This window comes from Ciconia boyciana, chromosome 29, assembly GCF_034638445.1.
Source record: "Ciconia boyciana chromosome 29, ASM3463844v1, whole genome shotgun sequence".
Classification (NCBI taxonomy): domain Eukaryota; kingdom Metazoa; phylum Chordata; class Aves; order Ciconiiformes; family Ciconiidae; genus Ciconia; species Ciconia boyciana.
This window is the reverse complement of record NC_132962.1, coordinates 1851090-1877711: the sequence shown is the minus strand read 5'-3', so window position 1 is coordinate 1877711 and position 26622 is coordinate 1851090. Positions and strand designations below refer to the sequence as shown.

The 26622-nt window shown below is 63.1% G+C and overlaps 3 protein-coding genes across 7 annotated transcripts; 2 read left to right on the top strand and 1 right to left on the bottom strand.

Moving 5' to 3' along the window:
* Positions 1-8621, bottom strand: LOC140644820 (uncharacterized). Of its 5 annotated transcripts, none has more exons than XM_072847931.1 (4): positions 5409-8262; positions 3391-5236; positions 897-1073; positions 1-748 (listed from the first exon to the last, which is right to left on the bottom strand). In XM_072847931.1, exon 1 carries the CDS (start codon positions 7838-7840, stop codon positions 6050-6052), a length of 1791 nt encoding a protein of 596 aa, XP_072704032.1. In that variant the 5' UTR covers positions 7841-8262; the 3' UTR covers positions 1-748; positions 897-1073; positions 3391-5236; positions 5409-6049. The 5 variants fall into 5 exon arrangements, with proteins under 5 accessions (XP_072704032.1, XP_072704034.1, XP_072704030.1 ...); XM_072847933.1 differs by having other exon boundaries at positions 1-744; XM_072847929.1 differs by having other exon boundaries at positions 1-1073; positions 3391-3551; positions 3662-5236.
* Positions 8364-21964, top strand: LOC140644800 (uncharacterized). The gene is made up of 10 exons (XM_072847865.1): positions 8364-8885; positions 10093-11027; positions 12547-12628; positions 12812-13754; positions 14656-15281; positions 15558-15623; positions 16199-16312; positions 16581-17588; positions 18546-18769; positions 19844-21964. Exons 2-10 carry the CDS (start codon positions 10884-10886, stop codon positions 21248-21250), a joined length of 4614 nt encoding a protein of 1537 aa, XP_072703966.1. The 5' UTR covers positions 8364-8885; positions 10093-10883; the 3' UTR covers positions 21251-21964.
* A 1545-nt stretch (positions 21965-23509) lies between these two features.
* LOC140644799 (uncharacterized) lies at positions 23510-25695 on the top strand. The gene is given in 4 exon segments (XM_072847864.1): positions 23510-24185; positions 24188-24277; positions 24280-24357; positions 24360-25695. Coding segments are annotated over 4 exon segments (1434 nt in total). The 3' UTR covers positions 24950-25695.
* The last annotated feature ends 927 nt before the right edge of the window (positions 25696-26622 follow it).

Here is a 26622-nt window from a genome sequence, read left to right as displayed (position 1 = left end):
TCGATGTCAGAGATAAAATTTTTATTGGACCGTGCTCAATTAATAACACTTTCTGAGAGTGTCCTAGGAGTTATTTTAATAGTACTTTTCTAAAAGAAAAACCTTGATATGATTCATCGACAGTCCCTAGTTAGTCAGAGTTTCAGTTCTCCAGTTGCCATAGAGATCCACTTGTCCTGGTCTGGTGCCGCCTTTACTCTGTTGCCATGAAAAGCTGAAATCGGGACTCGATAGTCGGGATGACTATTAAGCGGGTATTCTTTATTGCAGCGCTGGGCAGCGCTGGGGATCGCTCCGCCAGGTTAGCGCAACACCTCGGTTCATATACAGAAAAATCATACGTAGTCATCAGATTTCCTGAAAAGGGCAGTTTTATGGTGATGAGTTCCCAGAGTTCATTTACATAGTCCGAGCATGCGCAGTAAAATTAGGGTTAGGGTCTCTTCACCCTCCCGGTGGTCTTCCGTAGTCTTCCCCACATTGTCCGCTAGTTGAACTTTGGGCTTCCTTTGTCCACAGATAGTCACTGAGTTAGCTCATCGGTCCTTTGGCCTCGGAATGTTACGAGGGGGTCGATTTAAACTAGTTCTTTGGTGCTTCTCTTCGGCACAAAGGTCCCGAGTTCCTGTTATCGGTGATTTAATTAGGAAGCCTATCGAGCTTGCTCAAGGACTGTTTAGTCGTTTCGGGTAAGAAGTTACAGGAAATGTCCTACCATCAACTCTGCTCAGCAGGTAACTAAAACTATCTTTGCAAAAGGGAAGAGAACAAAAGAGAACAAAGATGCGAGTGAAACTTAAAAAAAAATGCGAGTCTAGGTATCACAGTACGGTCTTAGTCAGGGATTTAACCCTTTCAACTCTGGTATAATGAATCCGGGAGTCAATCCCATTCACCTTTACCGCTGTGTATGTTTTCAATAGCACCGTATAAGGTTCTTTCCGCTTTTCTTTCAAGGGCTCATCTTTCCAAGTTCGCACGTAGACCGTGTCTCCTGGTTGGAATGGGTGTATCGGAGTGTCCAAGGGAACGGGAGTCTCCTGGTTTAGGTACCTACGTAGGGAGGATAAATTCTGCGAGAGAGAAATCAAATATTCTTTAATTACAGCCTGTCCCTTGACATGCATATGGTCTCCCTTTGCGGTTAAATGATCGATGGGATACGGTTCCCATATGGAATCTTAAATGGACTAACAGTTTCCCTAACTCTGGGTGTAATTCCTACTCTCATTAATGCTATGGCTCGAATATCTACCCATTTCATTTGAGTTTCCTCAATGACACACTTTAGAAATCTGTCTTTTTAGAGTTCGATTCATTCTTTCTACTTTGCCACTGGACCGTGGCCTCCAAGGGGTATGCAAATCCCCTTTGATGTTTAGAAATCTAAAAAATCCCTGTGCTATTTCCGCAATAAAGCAGGGTCTGTTATAGGAGAATATACCTTCTGGAACGCTGAATCTGGAGATAGTTTCTTTCGATAAAATTTTAATCGCTTCCTTAGATTTGTTAGTACGACAGGGGAAAGCTTCGGGCCAACCAGAAAAGGTGTCTACCGTTACCGATAAATATTTATACAGATTACACCTCGGCAATTCCGTAAAATCTATTTGCCGGTATTCCCCGGGAGTTAATCCTCGTTTTACCGTTCCTCCCGTGATTTTCTTTGCAATTTTGGGGTTATTGGCACGACAGATAGCGTGCTTTTTAACTATTATATCTGCTAGGCTTTGCATTCTTGGCCCAATGACGTGTCTTTTGGCAATGAGTACTAATGCATCTGCTCCCGAGTGTGTTTCTCGGTGCAGTTTCTCGAGTAGAATTTCCATCATCTTTTCATAAATTAATAATTGCTTCAGTGGTGTCACCCACCAACCCTGATCGCTTTTGGAACAATCTAATTGCTCTGCCAATTGATTTTGTTTCTCGGTATATTGTGGGGGCGGATAATTCCAAAGGGGTACTGGAATTAAAGCCCCTTCAAATTTTGATTTCTGTAATGCCGCTTCTTTTGCTAACGGGTCTGCTTTTTTATTTCCCTTCGTGATTTCATTGTTTCCCTTCTGATGTGCTTTACGATGCATTACAGCAACATCCTGTGGTTGAAGGACTGCCTGTAAGAGCTTCATTATTTCTGTTCCATATTTGATCGGAGTCCCATGTGAACTTAATAGTCCTCTTTCTTTCCAAATTGTCCCATGTGCGTGCACTACTCCGAATGCATACTTACAATCTGTGTAAATATTGACTCGTTTTCCCTGACTAAGCTCTAAAGCTTGTGTTAGTGCAACCAATTCTGCCTTTTGAGCAGATGTATTACTAGGTAAAGATTTAGCTTCTACGGCCTGAGAATGTGTTACCGCTGCATATCCAGCTTTCTGTCTTCCTTCCAACATAAAACTGCTTCCATCGATAAATAACTCCAGTTCTGCATTTGGTAGGGGTTTGTCTCGCAGATCAGGCCTACTAGAATATGCTTGTTTGACGGTTGTTAAGCAGTCATGATGCAATTCACCGGATTTGGAAATCGGGAGCAGAGTTGTAGGATTTAGAGCAGAGGTCAGGGAGATTACAACATCATCTTGTTCCAGCAGCGCAGCTTGATATTTAGCTAACCTGCGTGGGGAGATCCGCTAATGCCCTTTATTTTCAAGGAAAGAAGACAGGGCATGAGGTACAAATACAGTAATCGGTTGGCCTAATGTCAATTTCTGAGATTCTTCAATTAAGGTTGCAGTCGCTGCTACTGCCCTCAAACAAGCAGGCCAACCTTTACTGACTTCACCTAATTGCTTTGAAAAATATCCCACTGGTCTTTTCCAGCTCCCCAACTTTTGCGTCAAAACTCCTAATGCCGCTTGCTGACGTTCATGGACATATAATTGGAAGGGTTTCCTCAAATTCGGGAGTCCCAAAGCAGGAGCCTCCATGAGTTTCCTTTTCATTTCATCAAAACTCTTCCTACATTCAGGTGTCTGTTCGAGAACCCCCTCAGGTCCTTTCACAGCAGCATTGCAATGGTTTGGCAATTAGTCCAAAACTGGGAATCCGTAAGCGACACCATCTGACCCCTCCCAGAAATCCTCTTAATTGCTTCTCTGATGTAGGTACAACAATTCTACAAAAGGCCTCTTTTCTCTCAGTACTTAATTCTCTCTGTCCTTTGGTGATTTCAAACCCCATATATTAGCCCTTTTTTTTTCCCCCCCCAATCTGAGCCTTTTTCTTAGAAATCCAATACCCTGCCCAGCCCAGAAAGTTAAGCAAACTGGTGGTGGCTTCCAGACATACCTCCTAACTGTCAGAACCAATTAGCAAATCATCAACATATTGCAACAACGTTACAGCATCGTGATCATTTTGCCAGAGTTCTGATTCTTTGGCTAGTACCTGACCAAACAAGGTAGGGCTGTTCTTGAATCCCAGGGGAAGGACAGTCCAGCAGAGTTGTGTCTTTCGTCCTGGAGTTGGATTCTCCCATTCAAAGGCGAAGATGGTCTGGCTCTGCTCATCCACAGGTATACAGAAGAAGGCGTCCTTTAAATCTAATACTGTGAAATAAGTATTACTGTTAAGGATTGTAGTAAGGAGGGTATGTGGATTTGGAACCACATGGTGGACATCTACTGTCCTTGCATTAATTTCTCATTAAGTCCCGTACCAGTCTATATTCAGAAGAATGGGGCTTCTTTACAGGTAGGATGGGAGTATTAAATTCCGATTGACACTCCCGTAACAATCCATGCTCTAAAAAGGAGCTTATTATAGGTTCTAATCCTTTTCAGGCCTCCAGCTTAATGGGGTATCATTTCTTTTTTACCGGTTGAGCTCCTGGTTTCAGTTCAGCCTTTACCAGGGTCGCATTTTTTGCTCGTCCGGGTATCTTCGATACCCACACCAGGGGTATGACTGCATTCAGTACTTCCTCTGAAATATTCATTTCTTCAATAGGATCTTTCTGGATTAACAAACATATCTGGGCTTTCCAGGCAGTCTCTGGAGGAATATGCAACTGAACAGAATCTTCAGAAGAACTTAATTGTGCATTGAGTTTACAAGTAAATCCCACCCAAGCAATGGTAGGGGGCATTCTGGCATATAAAGGAATTCATGAGTTAATGTAGCATTTCCAATGGAACATTCCATAGGTTGTAAAAACAGTCTTAAATTCATTTTCCCTGTTGCACCAACAACGCTTATTTTAGTTCTACTTAAGGGTCCCCTACAACTAGTTGCTACAGCATGTGTGGCTCCACTATCAATTAAAAAAAAAAAACTATTCTTTCATTCCCCTGCTTGACTGGAACCAGAGGATCGTCTGGGGAAACTTTAATAGATTCCTCTGGTCCCCTTCGGTCCAACCCAATCTCCTCCACAGCACCAGCTGCCTTGCCCGCCCAGGTGCCTCGATGCTCCTCTCCCAAGAGGGAGAGGTGGCTCCCCAGAGACACAGTGGCTCACGTGTGCGGCCCATGGGGGCACCGAGCTCCCGGCACCACGCGCTGGTGGTGCGCTCTGTCAGGGACGGCTGGGAGGGATCCTTCCCGGCTGCGGGGACCGGCGGCTCCTTGCTGGAGGCAGCTGCCTGGGGAAGCCCCTTCATTTCACTCCTCAGCCAGCTCCCACAGGCAGGCATGTCTAGGCAGCCCCCTCCCCACATAGAGCCCCTCAGCACAGCAGGGCCAGCCCCATCCTCAGCCCTTTTTAAACCCTAGGCCCAGCCCCATCCTCACCTCATGGGTCCCACCTGTGCTGCCCCGGGCCACAGCTGGAGCCCATCGGGAACAGGGGGCCAGTTACCCCAACCCTCACAAGCCAGACACAGCCAGCAACCTGGCACCGGCATGGGCAGACACCACCACCGACCTGGCGCTGCTGTGGGCAGATGCTGCCACCAAGCTGGCACCAGCCTGGCAGACTTTATTTTACAGCCCAAAGCTGTAAAATAGGTTAGCCTCTAAACAAGAAAACATGTGAAAGCACCCTTACAGGATGCCGGTCCAGTGGTGTCCATGATAGCTCTCACAGCCTCCCATGTAATAGACAGCTCCCCTGTCTGGGACCATGTTTTGCATGTCCCAGGCCCTCCCCGCACCCATGTTGAAAATCAAACAGAACAGTTAAGGGCTCTGCTTCATCGCCTCGGCCTCCAAAAGAAGCTTCCTTCCTCTGCTGACGGTCGACACGGATATCCTCATGCTGTTCCTTGAATGCGGGCTGGCCTTGGGTGCCTGTACTGCCAAAGGAAGAAAAAATTATTACGGTCTTGTAACATGCTCCATCATCCTCTTGTTCTTCAAGAAATCAAAAGAAAGCTACCATCCCCGTTGCTACATAACAGAAATTTGTGCAGGAGATGGATGAGCCCATCCCCAGAAAGGAAAACTTCTGCTATGACCCTGCTTTACCTTTTGGCAACAGCATCTGCCAATGGTGTGCCACAAACAGGCGAGGTCCCGTTCGGGCTGGCGTCCGCCACACACAAGCAAGGTCCCCTGCGGGCTCGCGTCCATCACAAACAGGCAAGGTCCCATTCGGGCTGGCGTCTGCCACAGACAAACAACATCCTGTTCGGGCTGCCGTCCGGCACGCGCAGGCGAGGTCCCTCTTTGGGCTGGCGTCCAGCACACGCAGGCACGGTCCCCCTTCAGGTTGGCGTCTGGCACGTGCAGGCGAGGTCCCCCTTCGGGCTGGCATCTGGCACACGCAGGCACAGTCCCACTTCGGGCTGGCGTCCAGCACATGCATGCGTGGTCCCTCTTTAGGCAGGCGGCCGAGCTACAGGGCCGAGCAGCCGAGGTGCAAGGCCAAGGCCGAGCGGGGGAGCTGCAGGGCCGAGCGGCCGTGTGGCCAGGCTGCAGGACTGAGCAGCCGAGCGGCCGAGGTGCAGGGCCGATGCCGAGCGGCTGAACAGCCGAGCTGCAGGGCCGAGACCAAGCAGACAAGCTGCAGGGCCGAGCGGCAGGGCCAAGGCCGAGCGCCCGAGCTTCAGGGCTGAGCGGCCAAGCTGTGGGGTCAAAGCCAAGCGGCCGAGCTGTGGAGCCGATGCCTAGCGGTCGAGCAGCTGACCTGCAGGGCCAAGGCTTAGCGGTCGAGCTGTGGGGCCAAGACCGGGTGTCCAAGCAGCCAAGCTGCAGGGCCAAGGCCGAGCGGCCAAGCCGAGGCCGAGCGGCTGTGCAGCCAAGCTGTGGAGCCAAGGCCATGAGACCGACCGGCTGAGCCGAGGCCGAGCGGCCAAGCAGCCGAGCTGCAGGGCTGAGGCCGAGCAGCCGAGCACCTGAGCCGAGGACGAGTGGCTGAGCTGCGGGGTTGACACAGAGCGGTCAAGTGGCTGAGCTGCGGAGCTGAGGCCGAGCGGCCAAGCAGCCAACCTGTGGAGCCGAGGCTGAGTGGCCGAGTGGCCGAGCTGCGGGGCCAAGGCCGGGCATCCAAGTGGCCGAGCTGCAGGGCCAAGGCCGAGCAGCCAAGCCGAGGCCAAGTGGCCAAGCAGCTGAGCTGCGGAGCCGAGGCCGTGCGGCCGAGCAGCTGAGTTGCAGGACCAAGGCTGAGTGGCCGAGTGGCCGAGCCGAGGCCAGGCGGCCAAGCTGCGGAGCCGGGGCCAAGCAGCCGAGTGGCCGAGATGAGGCCGAGCGGCCAAGCGGACAAGCTGCGGGGCCAAGACCAAGCGGCTGAGCAGCCGAGTGGCCCAGCTGTGGAGCCGAGGCCAAGCGGCCAAGCGGCTGAGCTGCAGGGCCGAGCGCCCAAACGGCCAAGCAGCGGGCCCGAGGCCCGGCAGCCGAGCAGCCAAGCAGCCAAGCTGCGGGTCCGAAACTGAGCAGCTGAGTGGCCAAGCTGCGGGGCCAAGACCGAGCGGCCAGGCGGCCGAGCTGCGGAGCCGAGGCCAAGCGGCCGAGCAGCCAAGCTGCAGGGCCAAGACTGAGCAGCCGGGCGGCCGAGCAGCTGAGCTGCGGGGCTGAGGCCGAGTGGCCGGGCGGGCAAGCTGCGGAGCCGGGGCTGAGCAGCCAAGCCATGGGGCCAAAACCGAGCGGCCGAGCACCCGAGCCGAGGCCGATCGGCTGAGCCGGAGGGCCGAGACCGAGCAGGCTAGTGGCCGAGCAGTGGGGCCAAGGCCGAGCAGCCGAGCCATGGCCGAGCAGCCAAGCAGCCGAGCCATGGCCAAGCAGCCAAGCAGCCGAGCAGCAGAGCTGTGGAGCCAAGGCCAAGCACCCGAGTCCAGGCCGAGTGGCTGAGCGGCCAAGCTGCAGGGCTGAGGCCAAGTGGCCGGGCAGGCAAGCTGCAGAGCTGGGGCCAAGCAGCCAAGCCGAGGCTGAGTGGCTGAGCCGAGGCCAAGCGGCAGAGCGGCCGAGCTGCTGGGCCAAGGCTGAGCAGCCGAGCAGCCAAGCAGCAGGGCCGAGGCCGAGCGGCTGAGCTGTGGTGCCGAGCGGCTCGGCTGCTGCAGCTCAGCCGCTCGTCCCTGGAGGTCATCCTTGTCCCTGGAGCTCAGCTTGAGGAGCTCAGCCTCATCCCTGGAGCTCGGCCTCGGCTTGAGGAGCTCAGCCTCGTCCCTGGAGCTCGGCTGGAGGAGCTCGGCCTCATCCCTGGAGCTCAGCCTTGGCTTGAGGAGCTCAGCCTCGTCCCTGGAGCTCGGCTGGAGGAGCTCAGCCTCGTCCCTGGAGCTCGGCTTCAGGAGCTCGGCCTCATCCCTGGAGCTCGGCCTCATCCCTGGAGCTCGAGCTCGGCTTGAGGACCTCTGGGGGCCCACTGGCCCCGGTAGTTCCCCACCAACCCTTGCAGGGCCCCACCGACCCTGGCGCAGGGCCCCAGTGGCCCCGGGGCACTCTGGAGAGAAGCAGGGCTCCATTCAGCCTTTGGCAAAGCCCTGGAACGCAGCGCAGCCCTGCCCGGCCTCGGTGGAGCCTGGAAGAAGGTTTTATTTGTTTGGAATTTCTCTGCTCTGTTCTGGCGGACTGTCGGCCCATAAAGTGCGCGTTCCGAAGGAGCGACGGGCACTTCCGGTGAGCTGGAGGACCATCGGCCCATAGAGTGCGCGTTCCGGAGGACCGACGGGCACTTCCGGTGAGCTGGAGGACCATCGGCCCATAGAGTGCGCGTTCCGGAGGACCGACGGGCACTTCCGGTGAGCTGGAGGACCATCGGCCCATAGAGTGCGCGTTCCGGAGGACCGACGGGCACTTCCGGTGAGCTGGAGGACCATCGGCCCATAGAGTGCGCGTTCCGGGGGACCGACGGGCACTTCCGGGCGGCCCCAGAGCGTGGTAAGAGCCCGTGCCGGAGCGCCGGCGGCCGCTGTCGGTGCTAAGCGGGGCAGCCGTCGCCGCGGGGGGGGGTCCATCCATCCATCCATCCATCCATCCATCGCTGAGAAACCGCTCTGGGTGGCGGGGAGCCCGCCGGAGCCCCGGCTCTCTAGGGCCCAGCCCGGCCCCGGCGAAGGCCTTTCTCCGCGGCTCGGGGCCTCCCGCGGCCTGCCGCTGCCGCGGGCGCGTCCCTCTCGCCGCCCCTGGTTCCGCTTCCGGGCCGCTGCCCCGCGGGCCCGGGGTCGGGGCGGTGCTCGGGGGCCGTTGCGCGGGCGGGGGGGGACGCGCTGCGTGGCCGAGCCGCCTGCCTGTGGGAGCCACCATCGCTGCTAAAGCGGTGTCGCTCACGACGGGGTCGGGCCGCCGGTGCTGGTGGCCGCGCCGCGGCGAGGGCTCGGCCGGAGCTCGGCTGCGGCGTCCTCGGGCGCGGCCGGCTGCTGCCGTCCCGGTGCCGCGGGGCCGCCTCGCTGAGGGCTCCCCGCTGCGAACGCGGCGAGCGGCCGCTGGCGCCAGGGAGGCCCCGGTTCCCTGCGGCTGCCGGGAGGAGGAGGACGAGTGCCGAAAACGGCGGCGGAGGCGGAAGGAAAGGTTAATGCTCTTCTCAACCGTGGTTCCCTGTTAGGAATTAGCAACCGAACCGGGCGTGCTGTAATTGCCACGGCGACAGTAAGACGCCGTTACAGTAAACGGCTCCAAATCAGCCTTCTCTCTCTGCTTCGTCTCTGGAAATTTTTATGATGGCGGTGCTGTCGGGGCATCGTTAGCGCATGAATGTAACATTGCTGTTATTAAATAAGTAAGAGGCGTTAATGATGCCCGGTTAGTCTTCTGAATGTTTTTAAATTCAGTTTAACTGTGTACTGCTCAATTTTAATTTGCACCGGTTTCACCTCTATTTTTAGCTCTACTTGGAAATAATTAGTACCTGTGCTTGGGGGGGGTTCCCCCCAAAATGGCTATGTTTAAGTCCGGGAGGTCGTGACACGCTGTTAGTTTCTTAATTTTTTTTTAAATCTAAATCTTTCAATGTTGTTAGTTCTGGTTGAGAACTGTTACCGCCTGTGAATTTTCTTAATACCTACATTTAAACACAGCCGTTACGTAATGACTCGTTTTTGTTTCTCTGTCTTTAAAAAACTAAAGCTTCAATTACGCTTTGGGTTCTGAGCCGGAGTCACTATTGCCTCTGAACTTACTTGCAGCCGTGTTATAATTTAAGTTTTAAACACTCCTGATTAGCTTTCCGATTCTATTTTCGTTTTAAATTTTACAACTTTCTTATGTGGTTTCCAATTGGACGTCATTAATGCCTGCAATTTATTTAATAATGGCTATATTTAAATGTAGCTATTAATGGCCTTTAATTAGTCTTCTATCTTTATCGCTTAAAAAAGGATTTCTAAATTTCTTTTTTTTAATTACAATACAGATTAGGAATAATTACCGCCTGGTTTGTTAAGTAATAGCTACAATGAAATTTAGTCATGATTCACCTCTGAAGAGTATTTCCATTATTTGCACTCTAACTTTACTACCAAGTGGGATTAACTACTGCCTGTGACTTTTTTTTTTAAGACTAACTAGAGTTGTTTCTCTACAGACGTTAATCCCGACTAGTGCTCTATTATTTACATTTTGCTGCTTTTAGTTTTATAATGTAAATTGGGAGTAATTACTGTCTGTAAAGTTTTGCATAATAACTAGAGTCTAGGCATTCTGTTCTAGTTACCATTATTTAAGTTTTTATTCTAGATGTTTTAAAGTAAATAGTAAGTAGTAAAAATTAAAATGACAGAAACCAGAGACGTCGGAAATCCCAGGAAAAACAACGGGAGCACCTCGATGTGACTGGAGGTTGGACAAGCGCTTCGGTCCAGCTTGATTGCTTCAGGATTTCGCACTCCAGCTCCACCAGCCCTTTTCTCTGGGAACCCCGAATTCCCGCGGAACGAACGTGCATGCAGCAGATACACCGCAGCATCAAAGCGCCTGCTGTGCCACCACTGCTGGCCGCACCCAACCATTGCCACTACACCGACAGGAGCCCGAGCGCCTGCCACCCCCTCGGCCAACGGCGCGTCCGACAAAACCTGTGACGACACCGAGACTGCGGAGGCGAAAGTGAGCTGCGGTGAGGACAGACACATCACAGCAGGTACGATGCGTAACACTGAAACACCGCGCCAGGTCACACATACGCGGCACAGAGAATTTTTTTCTGCATGAGACAGGCAGCCATCCTTAGCGTCTTCACAACTCTCTTCACGGGCACCTTCGCGAGCTCTGGGCATTGTGGTGTGCCCTCGCTTCCACACCTGCACGTAAGAACAGCCGCCCACCCGTCAGGTGACACCAGAAACCACAAAGCCCCTTGAATGAATTCACAGTCCCACAGTCGCACAAACCAGTTATGCTTCATGGCCTGACCCTCCTCTGTGCTGGGCGTCTGCTTTGCCTCCACGCACCCTTCCGCAGCCAGACCCGCAGCCATTTCCCCACGGTCCGTCACTGCACTACGTGCAGCAGAGCAGCCGGGACCAGGGGTATAAAAAAAACAGCGGGGGGAAACAAAAACAACTCCCCCAGATGGGGACGTGCAGCAGCGGACCTCCTGCTCTGGCTTGGGTTTGCAGCACGCCAGGCACCAAAGCCAGGAACGTACGGCTGCCGGAGACAACGCCACCCGCTCCTTTGCTGCAGCTTTGTACGTCGCACCAACAACCTGACCAGGTCTGTAATTAAACTTAATTTTACTGGGCAGAACACAAACCTTTCTTTAAATAGATACAAGTGAGATTATATGAAGTTCCATGGGAAAGTAGTTCATTAAAGGTAGTACCAACGTTACCAGCAGAAATTACATGCTTTAGTTTTCTGTCTGAAAAAGAAAATTCAGTGCTGTTGCTGTTCGTGTCTATCAAGACTACACACGCTGCTGAACTGGTACCAGCACTGCCTTTGGACAGGACGGGCTGCCAGAGCAGAACTAGATCCCGTAAGAATCCTTCCCTGAAATAGCCCCAGCTGCAGAGTGAATTATTCACTGTAAATCACCAGCAGCAGCTCCCAGTCACCCAGACCCTGAGAAGGTTTCGCCAGCTGACTCCTGTAACAGACATAAATGGGTCCTAAAGGACAGAAAACACGAGAGTAGGGCTGAAACAACAAAAACAAAACCACATCAGAAACTGTACGGAGCACCGTAACTCACACCTGAGCGGCTGGAACAGCAATAAAGGACAAAACAAAACGCCTCGGGAGAAGTGTTGAGGGGCTGGAGAGGACCTGGGGGGCTCGGAGCAGAGCACGGCTGTCCTTGGGGAATCCTGGCTGGTGGCGAGGAGCAGTGGGTGCTCTGGGGTCAGCGAGGCCATGGGAAGGGTGCTAGGGGAGCTGGGGCGGGGGTCTGAAGTGGGCTGCTGAGTCAAAAGGGTCCTCAGGGGGCACGGGGAGGGGAGGAGAGGGTCCTTGGGGGAGCGCGCCTGTCCTGCAGAGAGCCCTGGACCCTCTGGGGTGCCAGCAGCACCCTTGCCACTGATGCTGGGATGGAGGAAGGGGGCTGGGGGGTGGCTGTGGTCCTGCAGGACAGGGGGGCCTGGGGCGAGGGGGTACGGGCAGCAGGATGCTGCTGGGATGCCGCCTCCCAGAGCGCCGGGTCTGGCCACGCTCCCCCGCTGGCCCCCAGCGTCCCCTCCGCAGCCCTGCTGCTTGCTCCAGCCCCTTCCTGCACCACCCACCCATCCAGGCAGGCCACTCCCACCCGCGGGTCTTGGGGGGGGTCCCTGCTCCCATGGGTAGTGGCAGGACCCTCGGCGGGTTGGGGTGGGCAGGGACACCCATGCCACGCCAGGACAATGGGACCAGAACAGATGTGGGGGCCAGCCCCATGTCCCTCCATGGAGGGATGCTGAGCCTGGGGGCTGTCAGGCTGCCCCGAGCCCCCCCATGGGTGGGGCTTCTGCTCCCCCAGCACCCGCAGACCCTTTGTCCCCCTGCCCCGCGCAGCCTCGGGCAGGTTTTAGGGGCGAAGCGTCGTTTCTGTGAGCCCCCGTTGCCCGCCAGCCCCCTCGCTGCGCTCCAGGCTCTTGGCCCCTGTTGCGGTGCAGGCGGAAACGGCGGCGGGAGCTGTCTGGGGACGCGGCCTCTGCCAGGCCCTGTGCTGGCGGTCTGCGCTGCCGCCAGACCCCCAGCCTGGAAGCCACTTGTCCCAGGCAAACCCGCCCCCTGACTCCTCTTCTCTTCTCCCCAGGGGACGGAGGGCTCCTGGCCCCGCATGGACCCAGGCACCCGCGGCCCCGAGGCAGGAGCGAGCCGGGGAGACGCCGGGGCAGGTACCGGATTGGGACAGGGCTGGGCTCGGTGTTGGGCTCGGGGCCCGTTCCCACAGGCTGGGAGCGGACGGCGGTGGGGTCAACACCTGAGGCCCACACGGGGCTGCTGCCAGCTGCATCGGCACCCCCTTCCCGTCCCTGCCCTCCTGAGTGCCGTCTCCCCATCGCCCATCTCCCTGGCAGGTGACAGGCAGGAGGAGAGCCCGGAGAAGGGGGGCACGTCCCCTGGGCAGGAGATGGAGCAGGAGCGTGGCGGCGGTGCCGGGGCAGCGCAGCCGCGCCCCAACACCTGCGAGGCGTGCGGGAAGAGCTTCAGCCTGCGCTCCAACCTGCTGACCCACCGCCGCAGCCACCTGGGCGAGCGGCCCTACGCCTGCCCCGAGTGCGGGCGCTGCTTCGGGCAGAGCTCCCACCTCCTCACCCACCAGCGGCTGCACACCGGCGAGCGGCCCTACCGCTGCCGCGACTGCGGCCGCAGCTTCAACGTCAACTCGGACCTGGTGAAGCACCGGCGGACGCACACGGGCGAGCGGCCCTACCCCTGCCCCGAGTGCGGACGCCGCTTTGGCAGCAGCTCCAACCTCACCCGGCACCAGCGGCTGCACACGGGTGAGCGGCCCTACCGCTGCCCCGACTGCAGCGAGAGCTTCCGGGACTGCCCCTCGCTCACTATCCACCGGCGGGCCCACACCGGTGAGCGGCCCTACCCCTGCCCGGCGTGCGGCAAGGCCTTTGCTGACAGCTCGCTGCTGGCCAAGCACCAGCGCACGCACCGTGCTGAGAAGTCCTTCGCCTGCCCCGACTGCGGCAAGAGCTTCTCCACCAGCTCTTACCTGCTGCGGCACCGGCGCACCCACCTGCCCGAGAAGCCCTACCGCTGCGGGGAGTGCGGCCGGGGCTACAGCCAGTTCGCCCACCTTACCACCCACCAGCGGGTGCACACTGGCGAGCGGCCCTACGTCTGCCCCGAGTGCCGCAAGAGCTTCACCACCAGCTCGGCGCTCACCAAGCACAAGCGCGTTCACACTGGTGAGCGGCCCTACGTCTGCCCTGACTGCGGCAAGAGCTTCACCCAGAGCTCCAACGTCATCACCCACTGGCGCCTGCAGCACGGCAAGTCCCTCTGACGGCCGTGGCCATGCTGCCCCTTCCGCAGCGCCGGGGTCCCCTCCCCGAGGCTTCTCTGTGTGGTGCTCGGCAATAAAATCTGCCATCCTGCAGCAGAGACCACCGGCGCGGCTGGGAAGGGGCGGTGGGGGGCAGATCTGGGGCGAAGTGTCGCCCAAGACGCTCCCTCCGGCACTGGGGGTCCCCGGGGGCCTTGTCAAACTCCAATTCACTCCTGAGCCCTCCCTGCTGAGCGGTGGCCGTCCCAGATGGCTGCTGTGAGCGAGCAACTCCTGTTGTTTCACTGAGGTGGGGGAAAGCAAAGGAATGTGGTGGTTTTCACCCAAAAAGGCGGATGCAGAGGCTGGGGCACAATGTGTATCTCTGAGTTTTGGGTATTGGAGGCACCTTCCAGCTCACCATCGACCCACGCAGCTCCCGCCCTGTCTTTTTGAGGCCGAACTGGGGTCCTCTGGGGGCTGAGGGGCTTCACTGTGTGGCTCGGGGGGGGGTGGGCAAGCCAGGGGAGAGGGGGGAAGCTGCAGGGCCGGCCAGATAGGGAGTCCCCTGGCTCCCACCGGGAACACAGTGAGCACCCACAACTCTCCCGGAGCCTGGCCGAGCGCTCCACCGCACGGAGGATGGGAGACGAGGGGCGTGAACTGGAAGAGGATGGGTCTCTGCTGGCTAAGAGCAGCTTTTCCCTGAGGATGGCCAAGCGGGTCACCTGGGGTGGCTGCGCCATCCCCATCCCTGGAGCTCGTCCAGGCCAGGCTGGATAAAGCCCCGAGGAAGCGGAGCTGGCCTTGCAGCAGGCAGGACCTCGGCTGGAGGAGGGGGGGTTGGAGGCCGAGCTCCCCAGGTCCCTCCTGAGCCAGGTGACCGTAGGGCCGCACCCTTCCCCGGGCTGTTGTCTGTAGGTGCGAGGGCGCAGAGAGGGTTTGTCCCCCTTTGCCCGCCTCTTGCTGTCACCCGCTGCCAGCTGACCCTGCGGAGCCAGGACTGCCCCGGGGCTGGGATGAGGGTGGGGATGGGGTCAGGGTCACGGAGAGGGAAGGGGATGGGGACAGGACAGGGGATGGGGATGCAGGTGGGGAAGGCAATGGGATGAATGGGACGGGGACAGGAATGAGGGCAAGGACAGGGATGGAGATGCGGATGAGGATGGGAACGGGGATGGAGGTGGGAGCGGGGATGGGGATGGATGTGGAGGTGGGAGCGGGGATGAGGACGGGGATGGAGGTGGGAGCGGGGACGGGGCCCGGCAGGAGGGCGGGGGCAGCCCGGGCCCCCGCGTCCCCCCCTGCCCCCGCCGGAGGGAGGGAAGCGCCGCAGCCGCTCGCCGCCGCTTCCCTCCGCGCCTGCCCGGTCACGGCGGCGGAGGCTGAACTTCCTGGGTCACCGGCGGCTCCTCCATCCGGGGGCTCGGGCGGAGCGGCCGCGGGGCCGGCGGCGGCGCTTCCCCGAGCAGCCCGGAGCGGGAGCCCCGGCCCCGCAGCCCCCGGAGCATCGCCCCCGCCCGGCTCTGCCCCCTCCCCGCCCGCAGGTACCGGGGTGCCGGGGGTCCCCCAGCGCAGCCGGGGAGGGCTCGCTGAGCCGCGGGTGCCCCCGCTCGGCCCCGCTCGGCGGGGAGGCCACGGAGGGGGGATGCTCGGGCGCCCGCATCCCCAGCCGAGGCGGGGGGGCCCGGCGAGCGGCCCCGCGTATCTGCCTCAGAAGCCACCCGGGCCCGGTTAGCGGGGACCACGGCGAGAGCAGGGGACGCGGCTGCTCTGTGCCCGTGCCGGGGGGTGCCCCTGAACCCCCTTTCCCTCTCTTGCAGGTGCTGCCGGGCTTCGAAGTGGCATCGGCGTCATGCAGGAGAGCTACGAGTCCCTGATCCTGCTGGGTAAGGCTGGTGTCCTCGTCCGCTCCCGCTCCCCGCGGCGTGCCGCCGCCTGCCCCGCCTCGCGCCGGGCTTCACCGCCAAAAAATAATCCGCTGCCAAAAAAGACGCATCCTGCGGGCGTGGCGAGAACAAAAGCTGTTCCCCCCATGCGTCGGCGCAGCCAGCACCGCGGGGTTGGGCACCTGCCTTCGGCATCACGAGCCCTCTCAGCGAAACACGGCGCATGCTTTTTAGCTGGGGGGTGCAGAGGAAAAAGGAAGTGCAATTTTTGTGGGAGTTTGGTTCTTGTAAGGCGTTGGGTGCAGAGAAATGTGGTGCCGGGGTGGCACATCACTCCTCGGAAGACAGGAGATGCCAGAAGCGAGGTTACCTGCCAAGCAGCCACAGTCTGCTGGCTGGAAATGCCTTTTATCGCCTTTCTCTCCCAGCTGCTGGCCTGAATGCAAAAGGCCGTATTTCCTTTAAAGTGTGTGTACATATATATATATATATATATATATATATAGTGTTTAATAAACCCCACGTAACAGACTTGTAACAAACCCGGTGTCTTCTTTCCCCTTTTTCTGGAGCAGACTTCCCGATTCCCAAGCCCAACGTCATCTCCCGGCTGGAGCTGGAGGAAGAGCTGGGCGTGCCAGACCCAAACGACTCCAAGGAATGGGAGATCCTCAGGGTGGCCCCCGCAGGTGAGCTGGGACCCCACCCCAAATGGGCCAGAGGTTTTAGCAATGGCCCCGTGGCAGCCCCCACTCCTCCGTCACAGGGAGCGTCCCAAGCTGGCAGGTGTCCGGGGCTCTGCGTGGAGCTGCCGGGCTGGGGTCGGGAAGAGCTTTCTTGCCCTCTGTTCTGGGATTGGCCTTTGGCACCTGTCCACCCGAATTCTTCAGGCTCCCCCCTTTTCCCCTTGGCGCTGGGAATCACTCCTGTCGGCGTTGTCTCTCTCTGCCCCGGCAGATGACGGGACGGGGAGCGAGAACGAGGAGGAGGCTCCCGAGCCAGAGGGCCCCGAGCTGGCAGAGCTGGACGTCATCCTGTCCCGGGGGGTGGAGGAGGGCATTCCCCAAAGCCCCGTGCTTGGGGACGCCTGCCAGAGCCACTGCGGTCCCCCCTGGGACCCCCGGAGCCCACCCGAGGAGTGTCCGGCACGGCGCCCCTACAGCGGGGCGACGGCCGGCAGCCGAGGGGGGCGGCGGGCACGGCGGGGTGATGCACCGAAAACCTGCGGGCAGTGTGAGAAGACCTTCTCCCGGCGGTCAGAGCTGCTGATCCACCAGCGGCTGCACACGGGGGAGAAGCCCTACAAGTGCCTGGACTGCGGGAAGAGCTTCACCCGCAGCTCGAACCGCAACGCCCACCAGCGCATCCACAGTGGGGACAGGCCCTACAAGTGCCCCGACTGCGGGAAGAGCTTTGGCCAGAGCTCGGACCTGGCGAAGCACCAGCGGCTGCACGCCGGCGAGCGGCCCTACGCCTGCGCCAAGTGCGGGAAGAGCTTCAGCTGGAGCTCGGACCTTGTCGTCCACCAGCGCATCCACACCGGCGAGCGGCCCTACAAGTGCCCCCAGTGTGGGAAGAGTTTCAACCGCAGCTCAAACCTCAACACGCACCAGCGGACCCACCTGGGCGAGCGGCCCTACAAGTGTGCCGACTGCGGCAAGAGCTTCAGCTACAGCTCGGCCTTCCTCAAGCACCAGCGGACCCACACCGGGGAGAAGCCCTACCAGTGCGCCGGCTGCGGGAAGAGCTTCTTCGAGAGCTCAGCCCTGATCCGCCACCAGCGCATCCACACCGGGGAGACCCCCTACCAGTGCCCCCACTGTGGGAAGAGCTTCAAGCAGAGCTCGTCGCTCATCACCCACCTGCGCACCCACACTGGGGAGAAGCCCTACAAGTGCGGCGACTGTGGCAAGAGCTTCATCGTCAGCTCGGCCCTCATCAGGCACCAGCGCATCCACCTGGGATAGGTGCCCGCTGCTGATCCTCCTCCAGGAGCTTGACCCCGCTGCTTTCAGGGGGCTGAGCCGGACGGAGCTGGAGGCAGCTCGGGGGACCCGGGTGCTTCCAGCCACAGTGGGGGAGCAGGAGCCTTGCTGAGCTGTGCCGGCACGGGCAGTCGAGACGCCTCCTGAGCCTAAGCGGGCACTGGTGGGAGAGGAGCCACAGTGGGGATGGACTCAAGGGGACATTTTGCATCTCCCGTGCGGAACGGGGACGTGGCACCGGCACCACCTGCCCGTGGGGATTCCTTGACCCTGTCCCAGCCGGAGCTGTGGGAAGCCGGTGCGGGGCGGGTGGCCGTGGCTCGTCCCGGCCGCAGAGCTGAGGGCTCGGGACACCCCGAGCCGCATTTCTGCCGCGCAGTGTCCATGTTGTGGCCGTTGTGTAGATGGGGCCGAGCCTTTTACTTGCCTGTGTTTCGCCATGGGGTTTGGGGGGGAAAGGGGGGAGGAAAGGGGGGGTTCCCAAAGCGGAGCCCCACGGTGGGAGCCTCATGGCGTGGCTTTCTCCTCCCTGCATGAACACGAAGGGTCCTGTAACTCACTAATTAATTTGGCAACAGTCCTCCGCAAACAGGGCTGTCAGAGCAGCCCCGCCAACGGCGACGCCGCTGGCAAGGTAATTTCCGCGCGAACCCGGTGCTTGGCGTGCCAGGGCGCGCGATCCCTTTCCTATCCCTGCCTGCCATAGTAAAGAATTGTTGTTTGCCGGCCGCGGGCTGTGCAACCTGTGTGTTCCCCCAGGGCCAGGACGGGGGGTTGCAGGGGCTGTGGCTGCCGAAATCCCGCAGCTCGGGGGTCCCCTCGTGTCCCCCCCCGGCCTTTCTTGTCCGGACGCAGAGTCACGCAGCGGGGAACGACGGCGCACGGAGGAGGGGTTCTAATGCTGCTTAGGGGACCGTGGTCCTGCGGGACCCCCCAGCCGGGGGGCTGGGGCTCCGGGCTGCTCCGAGGATCGGGGGGATGCCAGCCCCCCGGGACGCCGGCATCGCCGGCCGGGCCCGCTGCTCCTGCTGCGGGCGCCCTTGCCGAAGGCGGCACCCTCTGTTCTGTCCCCCTCCGGCAGCGGGTCTGGCCGCGGGCAGGGCGAAGGCAAGAAGGGGGCCCCTCCCCGAAGTGGGGTCCGGGCAGCACGTCCCCGTCCTGGTGAGAAGGGACGGGCTGCGGGTCGGGGGCACGGGGAGAAGCGACCCTGCCCGGAGCGCCGCGGCGGGGCCGGGGGTGCTGGGCGGCGGGGCCCTGGGGGACGGGGATGGGCATGGGGGCGGAGGGGCTGGGGGTGCGGGGCCAAGCCGGGGCCGGGGCCGGGGTCTTCCCCTCGCCGCCGCCGCCGCCTTCCTCCGAGCAGCCCCCGGGGGTTGAACTTCCTGGGTCAGCGCCGCCGCCGCCGCCTCCATTGTCCGCCCGGCACCGGCGAGGCCGCGGCAGCGCCCGGACGGCAGCGGGGGCGGCGGGGGCCGGGGCCGGGGCCGGGGCCGGGGCAGGAGCCGCAGCCGCAACCGCCGCCGGCCCGGGCTGTGCCCGCAGGTACCGGGGCAGTGCGGGCGGAGGCCACCGGCGGGGGGTCCCGCGGGCCCGGCCCGGCCTCGGCTGGCGGCGTCGGGGCCCGAGGCCCGGCCCCGCAGGGCCCGGAGAGCGGCCAGGCCCGAGGGGCCGCGGCCGGGGCCGGGGCCGGGGCCGGGGCCGGCGACGGGGGGCCGGGGGTGGGGGCCGGGGGTCTCGCCGGGGAGCCGCGCAGCCGGGCCCGACCAAGGGGCTCCCGCTGCCCCGGCCCGAGTCGCGGCGTCTCCCTGGCACGTCCCCGCCGCCGCCAGCCGGCCTGGGCTGCTCCCGCAGCGCCGCGAACCGCCGGCCCGGGCGAACCGCCAGCCCCGGGCTACCGCCCCGGCGATTGGGCCAGCGCTGGCGCGCCGAGGCGAGCTGAAGCCGTAACCGGCCGCCTGGAGGGCCGGGCTGCGCCCGGGGCAGGCGAAGCCGTCCCCGGGGGCTGCCGCAGCCTCGCCGCGCTCCGGGCGAGGCTGGGCGCGGCATTCCCGTCCTAAGCCCCGCCGGAGCCCGACCTGCAGCCCGGCCCTCCCGGCTTCGTCCTCGGCTCGGGGGCTGCCAGTGCTGGTGGCCGCTCGGGCGTCCCGAGCTGGGGGGTCCCGGCGGGCGGGCAGCCCCCAGCCCGGCGCTGCTGGGGGGGCGACTCACGTTCGGCTTCTCCCCTTGTCGCCGCAGGTGGGGACGGCACGGGGACGCCCCCGGCTCAGGGAGCCCCCCGCCATGTCGCCGAAGCGCTGCAGAGGCTCCGCGGCCCCCCAGCCCGAGCACGGCAGGTCCCCGAGGGGCCAGGGCCGGGCGGAGGGGCAGCCGGCCCCCCCGGGTGGCGGGGAGGCCGAGGCGGGCGGCCGCGGGCGCGGGGGGCGGAAGCGCAAGGAGACGGTCGTGCGGCAGCGGGCGTCGGCCGGGGAGCAGCCCAACATCTGCGTGGAGTGCGGCAAGAGCTTCACGCGGACCGCGGCGCTGCTGGCGCACCAGCATAGCTACGATGGGGAGAAGCCCTTCGCCTGCCTCGACTGTGGCGAGAGCTTCGGCCAGAACTCGGACCTGGTGAAGCACCAGCGGCTTCACGCCGGCGAGCGGCCCTACGCCTGCACCAAGTGTGGAAAGAGCTTCAGCCGGAGCTCGGACCTCGTCATCCACCAGCGCATCCACACTAGTGAGCGGCCCTACAAGTGTCCTCAGTGCGGGAAGAGCTTCAAGAGCAGCTCCAACCTCAACATGCACAAGCGGACCCACTTGGGCGAGCGGCCCTACAAGTGTGCCGACTGCGGCAAGAGCTTCATCTACAGCTCGTCCTTCCTCAAGCACCAGCGCACCCACACCGGGGACAAGCCCTACCCGTGCGCCAGCTGCGGGAAGAGCTTCTGCGACAGCTCGGCCCTGATCCGCCACCAGCGCATCCACACCGGGAGACCCCTACCAGTGCCCCCACTGCGGGAAGAGCTTCAAGCAGAGCTGGTCCTCATCACCCACCTGCGCACCCACACCGGGGAGACCCCCTACCAGTGCCCGAACTGTGGGAAGAGCTTCAAGCAGAGCTCGTGCCTCATCATCCACCAGCGCACCCACACTGGGGAGAAGCCCTACCAGTGCGCCGACTGCGGGAAGAGCTTCTGGGAGACCTCGGCCCTGATCTGCCACCAGCGCATCCACACAGGGGAGAAGCCCTACCAGTGTCCCCAGTGTGGGAAGAGCTTCTGCGAGAGGTCGCCACTCATCACCCACATGCGCACCCACACCGGGGAGACCCCGTACCAGTGTCCCCACTGCGGGAAGAGCTTCAAGCAGACCTCATCCCTTGTCACCCACCTGCGCACCCACACTGGGGAGAAGCCCTATCAGTGTGGCGACTGTGGCAAGAGCTTCAAGCAGAGCTCAGCCCTGACCCGCCACCAGCGCACCCACACCGGGGAGACCCCCTACCAGTGTCCCCAGTGCGAGAAGAGCTTCAAGCAGAGCTCATCGCTCATCACCCACCTGCGCACCCACACTGGGGAGAAGCCCTACCAGTGCAGTGTATGCGGCAAGAGCTTCATCGTCAGCTCAGCCCTCATCAGGCACCAGCGCATCCACCTGAGATAGGTGCTTGCTGCTGATCCTCCTCCAGGAGCTTGACCCCGCTGCTTTCAGGGGGCTGAGCCGGACGGAGCTGGAGGCAGCTCGGGGGACCCGGGTGCTTCCAGCCACAGTGGGGGAGCAGGAGCCTTGCTGAGCTGTGCCGGCACGGGCAGTCGAGACGCCTCCTGAGCCTAAGCGGGCACTGGTGGGAGAGGAGCCACAGTGGGGATGGACTCAAGGGGACATTTTGCATCTCCCGTGCGGAACGGGGACGTGGCACCGGCACCACCTGCCCGTGGGGATTCCTTGACCCTGTCCCAGCCGGAGCTGTGGGAAGCCGGTGCGGGGCGGGTGGCCGTGGCTCGTCCCGGCCGCAGAGCTGAGGGCTCGGGACACCCCGAGCCACATTTCTGCCGCGCAGTGTCCATGTTGTGGCCGTTGTGTAGATGGGGCCGAGCCATGGGGTTTGGGGGTGAGGAAGGGGGGGTTCCCAAAGCGGAGCCCCACAGTGGGAGCCTCATGGCGTGGCTTTCTCCTCCCTGCATGAACACGAAGGGTCCTGTAACTCACTAATTAATTTGGCAACAGTCCTCCGCAAACAGGGCTGTCAGAGCAGCCCCGCCAACGGCGACGCCGCTGGCAAGGTAATTTCCGCGCGAACCCGGTGCTTGGCGTGCCAGGGCGCGCGATCCCTTTCCTATCCCTGCCTGCCATAGTAAAGAATTGTTGTTTGCCGGCCGCGGGCTGTGCAACCTGTGTGTTCCCCCAGGGCCAGGACGGGGGGTTGCAGGGGCTGTGGCTGCCGAAATCCCGCAGCTCGGGGGTCCCCTCGTGTGTCCCCCCGGCCTTTCTTGTCCGGACGCAGAGTCACGCAGCGGGGAACGACGGCGCACGGAGGAGGGGTTCTAATGCTGCTTAGGGGACCGTGGTCCTGCGGGACCCCCCAGCCGGGGGGCTGGGGCTCCGGGCTGCTCCGAGGATCGGGGGGATGCCAGCCCCCCGGGACGCCGGCATCGCCGGCCGGGCCCGCTGCTCCTGCTGCGGGCGCCCTTGCCGAAGGCGGCACCCTCTGTTCTGTCCCCTCCGGCAGCGGGTCTGGCCGCGGGCAGGGCGAAGGCAAGAAGGGGGCCCCTCCCCGAAGTGGGGTCCGGGCAGCACGTCCCCGTCCTGGTGAGAAGGGACGGGCTGCGGGTCGGGGGCACGGGGAGAAGCGACCCTGCCCGGAGCGCCGCGGCGGGGCCGGGGGTGCTGGGCGGCGGGGCCCTGGGGGGACGGGGATGGGCATGGGGGGCGGAGGGGGCTGGGGGTGCGGGGCCAAGCCGGGGCCGGGGCCGGGGTCTTCCCCTCGCCGCCGCCGCCGCCTTCCTCCGAGCAGCCCCCGGGGGTTGAACTTCCTGGGTCAGCGCCGCCGCCGCCGCCTCCATTGTCCGCCCGGCACCGGCGAGGCCGCGGCAGCGCCCGGACGGCAGCGGGGGCGGGGGCCGGGGCCGGGGCCGGGGCAGGAGCCGCAGCCGCACCCGCCGCCGGCCCGGGCTGTGCCCGCAGGTACCGGGGCAGTGCGGGCGGAGGCCACCGGCGGGGGGTCCCGCGGGCCCGGCCCGGCCTCGGCTGGCGGGGTCGGGGCCGAGGCCCGGCCCCCGCGGGGCCCGGAGAGCGGCCAGGCCCGAGGGGGCCGCGGCCGGGGCCGGGGCCGGGGCCGGGGCCGGCGACGGGGGGCCGGGGGTGGGGGCCGGGGGTCTCGCCGGGGAGCCGCGCAGCCGGGCCCGACCAAGGGGCTCCCGCTGCCCCGGCCCGAGTCGCGGCGTCTCCCTGGCACGTCCCCGCCGCCGCCAGCCGGCCTGGGCTGCTCCCGCAGCGCCGCGAACCGCCGGCCCGGGCGAACCGCCAGCCCCGGGCTACCGCCCCGGCGATTGGGCCAGCGCTGGCGCGCCGAGGCGAGCTGAAGCCGTAACCGGCCGCCTGGAGGGCCGGGCTGCGCCCGGGGCAGGCGAAGCCGTCCCCGGGGCTGCCGCAGCCTCGCCGCGCTCCGGGCGAGGCTGGGCGCGGCATTCCCGTCCTAAGCCCCGCCGGAGCCCGACCTGCAGCCCGGCCCTCCCGGCTTCGTCCTCGGCTCGGGGGCTGCCAGTGCTGGTGGCCGCTCGGGCGTCCCGAGCTGGGGGGTCCCGGCGGGCGGGCAGCCCCCAGCCCGGCGCTGCTGGGGGGGCGACTCACGTTCGGCTTCTCCCCTTGTCGCCGCAGGTGGGGACGGCACGGGGACGCCCCCGGCTCAGGGAGCCCCCCGCCATGTCGCCGGAGCGCTGCAGGGGCCCCGCGGCCCCCCAGCCCGAGCACGGCAGGCCCCCGAGGGGCCAGGGCCGGGCGGAGGGGCAGCCGGCCCCCCCGGGTGGCGGGGAGGCCGAGGCGGGCGGCCGCGGGCGCGGGGGGCGGAAGCGCAAGGAGACGGTCGTGCGGCAGCGGGCGTCGGCCGGGGAGCACCCCAACATCTGCGTGGAGTGCGGCAAGAGCTTCGCGCAGAGCTCGGTGCTGCTGGCGCACCGGCGCAGCCACGGCGGAGAGAAGCCCTTCGCCTGCCTCGACTGCGGCAAGAGGTTCGGCCTCAACCCCAAAGTACCCCAGGACCAGAGCAGCCACGCCAGCGGGAGCCCACAGAGCTGCCAGGATTGCGAGAAGAAGGTGGGGGCCACTGCCGCCAGCCCGGCCCCACGCCCCCCCAGCCAGAAGCCATACAAGTGTGTCGACTGCGGGAAGAGCTTCGGCCGGAGGACAGACCTCGTCATCCACCAGCGCATCCACACTGGCGAGCGGCCCTACAAGTGTCCCCAGTGCGGGCAGAGCTTCAAGAGCAGCTCCAACCTCAGCGCACACAAGCGGACCCACTTGGGCGAGCGGCCCTACAAGTGTGCCGACTGCGGCAAGAGCTTCATCTACAGCTCATCCTTCCTCAGTCACCAGCGGAGCCACACCGGGAGAAACCCTACCCGTGTGCCAGCTGCGGGAGGAGCTTCTTCGACAGCTCGGCCCTGATCCGCCACCAGCGCATCCACACTGGGGAGACCCCTACCAGTGCCCCCACTGCAGGAAGGGCTTCAAGCAGAACTCGTCCCTCATCGCCCACCTCCGTACCCACACCGGGAGACCCCCTACCAGTGCCTGAACTGCGGGAAGAGCTTCAAGCAGAGCTCGTGCCTCATCATCCACCAGCGCACCCACACTGGGGAGAAGCCCTACCAGTGCGGCAACTGCGGGAAGAGCTTCTGGGAGACCTCGGCCCTCATCCGCCACCAGCGCATCCACACAGGGGAGAAGCCCTACCAGTGTCCCCAGTGTGGGAAGAGCTTCTGCGAGAGGTCGCCACTCATCACCCACATGCGCACCCACACCGGGGAGACCCCGTACCAGTGTCCCCACTGCGGGAAGAGCTTCAAGCAGAACTCATCCCTCATTGCCCACCTGCGCACCCACACTGGGGAGAAGCCCTACCAGTGCGGCGACTGTGGCAAGAGCTTCAAACATAGCTCGGACCTGACCCGCCACAAGCGCATCCACACCGGGGAGAAGCCCTACCAGTGTCCCCAGTGCGAGAAGAGCTTCAAGCAGCCCTCTTCCCTCTTCGTCCACCTGCGCACCCATGCCAGGGAGAATGCCTACCAGTGCAGCGAATGCGGGAAGACCTTCTGCGAGACCTTGACCCTCCGCTGGCACCAGCGCATCCATAGGAGATAGGCGCCAGGCACTGATCCTCCTCTGGGCATCCAACCCCGCTGCTTTTAGGGGGCTGAGCCGGACGGAGCTGGAGGCAGCTCGGGGGACCCGGGTGCTTCCAGCCACAGTGGGGGAGCAGGAGCCTTGCTGAGCTGTGCCGGCACGGGCAGTCGAGACGCCTCCTGAGCCTAAGCGGGCACTGGTGGGAGAGGAGCCACAGTGGGGATGGACTCAAGGGGACATTTTGCATCTCCCGTGCGGAACGGGGACGTGGCACCGGCACCACCTGCCCGTGGGGATTCCTTGACCCTGTCCCAGCCGGAGCTGTGGGAAGCCGGTGCGGGGCGGGTGGCCGTGGCTCGTCCCGGCCGCAGAGCTGAGGGCTCGGGACACCCCGAGCCGCATTTCTGCCGCGCAGTGTCCATGTTGTGGCCGTTGTGTAGATGGGGCCGAGCCTTTTACTTGCCTGTGTTTCGCCATGGGGTTTGGGGGGGAAAGGGGGGAGGAAAGGGGGGGTTCCCAAAGCGGAGCCCCACGGTGGGAGCCTCATGGCGTGGCTTTCTCCTCCCTGCATGAACACGAAGGGTCCTGTAACTCACTAATTAATTTGGCAACAGTCCTCCGCAAACAGGGCTGTCAGAGCAGCCCCGCCAACGGCGACGCCGCTGGCAAGGTAATTTCCGCGCGAACCCGGTGCTTGGCGTGCCAGGGCGCGCGATCCCTTTCCTATCCCTGCCTGCCATAGTAAAGAATTGTTGTTTGCCGGCCGCGGGCTGTGCAACCTGTGTGTTCCCCAGGGCCAGGACGGGGGTTGCAGGGGCTGTGGCTGCCGAAATCCCGCAGCTCGGGGGTCCCCTCGTGTCCCCCCCCGGCCTTTCTTGTCCGGACGCAGAGTCACGCAGCGGGGAACGACGGCGCACGGAGGAGGGGTTCTAATGCTGCTTAGGGGACCGTGGTCCTGCGGGACCCCCCAGCCGGGGGGCTGGGGCTCCGGGCTGCTCCGAGGATCGGGGGGATGCCAGCCCCCCGGGACGCCGGCATCGCCGGCCGGGCCCGCTGCTCCTGCTGCGGGCGCCCTTGCCGAAGGCGGCACCCTCTGTTCTGTCCCCCTCCGGCAGCGGGTCTGGCCGCGGGCAGGGCGAAGGCAAGAAGGGGCCCCTCCCCGAAGTGGGGTCCGGGCAGCACGTCCCCGTCCTGGTGAGAAGGGAGGGGCTGCGGGTCGGGGGCACGGGGAGAAGCGACCCTGCCCGGAGCGCCGCGGCGGGGCCGGGGTGCTGGGCGGCGGGGCCCTGGGGGACGGGGATGGGCATGGGGGCGGAGGGGCTGGGGGTGCGGGGCCAAGCCGGGGCCGGGGCCGGGGTCTTTCCCTCGCCGCCGCCGCCGCCTTCCTCCGAGCAGCCCCCGGGGGTTGAACTTCCTGGGTCAGCGCCGCCGCCGCCGCCTCCATTGTCCGCCCGGCACCGGCGAGGCCGCGGCAGCGCCCGGACGGCAGCGGGGGCGGCGGGGGCCGGGGCCGGGGCCGGGGCCGGGGCAGGAGCCGCAGCCGCAACCGCCGCCGGCCCGGGCTGTGCCCGCAGGTACCGGGGCAGTGCGGGCGGAGGCCACCGGCGGGGGGTCCCGCGGGCCCGGCCCGGCCTCGGCTGGCGGCGTCGGGGCCCGAGGCCCGGCCCCCGCGGGGCCCGGAGAGCGGCCAG

Excerpts from the sequence above, each read along its gene's own strand:
- LOC140644820 (XM_072847931.1), bottom strand. The coding sequence starts at position 7,840 with ATGGAGCCCTGCTTCTCTCCAGAGTGCCCCGGGGCCACTGGGGCCCTG.
- LOC140644800 (XM_072847865.1), top strand. The coding sequence starts at position 10,884 with ATGGGGACGTGCAGCAGCGGACCTCCTGCTCTGGCTTGGGTTTGCAGC. Across the intron at positions 11,028-12,546 it reads CGCACCAACAACCTGACCAG|GGGACGGAGGGCTCCTGGCC; the intron begins GTCTGTAATTAA and ends TCTTCTCCCCAG. Across the intron at positions 17,589-18,545 it reads CCAGCGCATCCACCTGGGAT|CCGGGGGGCTGGGGCTCCGG; the intron begins AGGTGCCCGCTG and ends GGGACCCCCCAG.